Source organism: Sphaeroforma arctica, assembly GCF_001186125.1.
Source record: "Sphaeroforma arctica JP610 unplaced genomic scaffold supercont1.147, whole genome shotgun sequence".
Classification (NCBI taxonomy): Eukaryota; class Ichthyosporea; order Ichthyophonida; genus Sphaeroforma; species Sphaeroforma arctica.
In genome coordinates, this window is record NW_014040411.1 from 115175 (window position 1) to 117678 (window position 2504).

General features: G+C 43.5%; 1 protein-coding gene across 1 annotated transcript; it reads right to left on the bottom strand.

The window, feature by feature from the left end:
* Positions 1-309: 309 nt before the first annotated feature.
* On the bottom strand, positions 310-2282 carry SARC_03044 (hypothetical protein; the record flags this gene model as incomplete). The annotated part of the gene is made up of 3 exons (XM_014303180.1): positions 310-484; positions 1195-1316; positions 2109-2282. The coding sequence occupies 3 exons, from the start codon at positions 2280-2282 to the stop codon at positions 310-312; spliced, it is 471 nt and encodes a 156-aa protein (XP_014158655.1).
* Positions 2283-2504: the final 222 nt, after the last annotated feature.

Here is a 2504-nt window from a genome sequence, read left to right on the forward strand (position 1 = left end):
TTACTCAACAAAACCTATACATCAACTCCCACGTGCTATTCACATCAATAAAAGAACAAATACTCAACAAAACCTATACATCAACTCCCACGTACTATTCACATCCATAAATGAACACATACACAACAAAACCTATACATCAACTCCCACGTGCTATTCACATTAATAAAAGAACACATACTTAACAAAACCTATACATCAACTCCCACGTACTATTCACATCCATAAATGAACACATACTCAACAAAACCTATACATCAACTCCCACGTACTATTCACATTCATAAACGAACACATACACAACAAAACCTATACCTCCAACAAACCGGCGCTGGAACCTTCGCTGCGTTCTTGGTCGCCTTCGTATATGAACACCATGTTCACAGACAACGCATTTTCTTCCACCAGTTGCTGCACAGCAAATATTGTGGCTAAGATAGGGCCTTTATCGTCGGTGGTACCCCGCCCATAGATATAACCGTCACTGTTCAAGAGAACATGAAATATATCAGTAATATGGGTGCGTATGTTTCGTACACCGGCGCGTGTGTATGCATACATTCAAATGTCCATGTAAATTTCCAAGGTGTTTACAGTATATTCATACGAACATGAATGGTTGCTAGGATACGACCTTTATCGTTGGCAGTACCCAATGACGTAACCGTCACTGTACAGGTGAGTTTGAAGTATGCCATCATTAGGAATGCATAGGTCACCTGGAGTGACTACCCAGTACGTCAAATCCACACCATGCTTGCGATATACAAGGGTAACTACATGGACTGAACATACACAAATGAAGATGGCCAGCTCGTGAAATCCAAAATATGATGGCAATATATAGGAGTACCCCCATATTCTGTAGGCACCTATCAGGGAGTGTAGACCCGCTACATGCTGACAACATGCTTGCGATATGCAATAGTATGTATAGCCCGAACGAACATACATAGAGGTAGCTACACACACGAATTGGTCTTCCAACACGTGTGTGGCTGGTCGCATATAGCAGTGACAGTACACCACTATATCTGATACACAGCTATCTACAAATTCTCTAAACAAATACACATATACTTCTATCTACTGTGTGCATGTGCACAGTAATTTGTATCATATGTAAGCACTTAAATGGCTATGTATACTTCTGTACGGACATACATGGTTATTTATATCTCTGTAAGGACATACATAGAGGTGGCTACCCAGGGATCTGTCTTCCAGTATTTGTGTCTGGCGGGTTGCACATCGTAGTGACCGTACACTACTACAGTTGGCTTGGACTTATCCTCACCCAACCGCGCAAGTACAACCTGCGATAAGAAACAAACAAGTATTTACAAACAAGTATTTGAAAGTTTGTGACCACGACGTGGAAAGCCGCTGCATTGATGCGCGGTATCGCGAGTGAAAGATGGGAGTGAATTCGTGTTAAGAAAGTTTGCTCTCAAATAGGCCGGACTCGTTGTGGATATTCTCGGTGAGCAATTTTGTGCGAAGGCGCGGAGATACCACGGGCACGCGCGCGTGTGGGTGCGGCTGTCTGGTACTGCCCTTCTACTTTGGTGCTTGCGAGTGGCATGTAAGACCATATGAAACAGATACCGGCTCTAACTTGTGTACCATTTGTCTGGTCTGCAACAGCCGTACCTATATTCACCGATATGCGTAGTCGGCTTGCAGACGTGTGCTCAGAAACTCCGCAACCCACAAGTGCGTTTCCACAATGGTCTCTGAACGAGAGGACACTACTCAATGGGATACAGCACTGATTCAGCCCACAATCTGGCTCAATGGAGACATGTACACCACAACATATTCTATGGTTTAGGGGTTAAGAGTTCTTCTCATAGGAAAACCTGAATTACATGCGGATACATACGGCCAATATCCCATCACGGCCCGGTTTCTGGGCCTTCTACAGCCGTGTCCCGATTAAATGATGCACCGCTGGCCTCCAGACTTGTGCTCGGTCCATGTATGTTTCCACAAACAAGACATCTATACGGAACCGTTAACACTAATGTGCACTAGTATCCTCTAACAAAGGATCGAAAACCACACGACACATATACGAGTATCTCTAATGCACTCAGAACACTTACCGGGTTCTGACCTTCTACTGCCGTAGCTAGCTTAACCGATGCGCCAATAGCCTCCAAACGTGCGCTCAGAAACTTGGACGCGTTCCAGCAATGGTCTTTGCACGCGGGGTCACCGCTCACACTTGGAATGGCTATGAATGACGATAGAGCCCCTAGTAACCCCTCTGTTTGCATTACTGTATGCAGGTGCAAGGTATTACAAGTTATCAGATGGTCCATGCGGTGGTAGCTGCATGCAGGTGCAAGGTATAGAAGCTATCAGATGGTATATATATATATATATATATATATATATATATATAATATATATGTGTGAGTGTACGATAGAAATTTTAGTAGCTGTAATGGCTGTAAGTCACATTCGGTAACAATACTGATATATATATATGCTTGTAT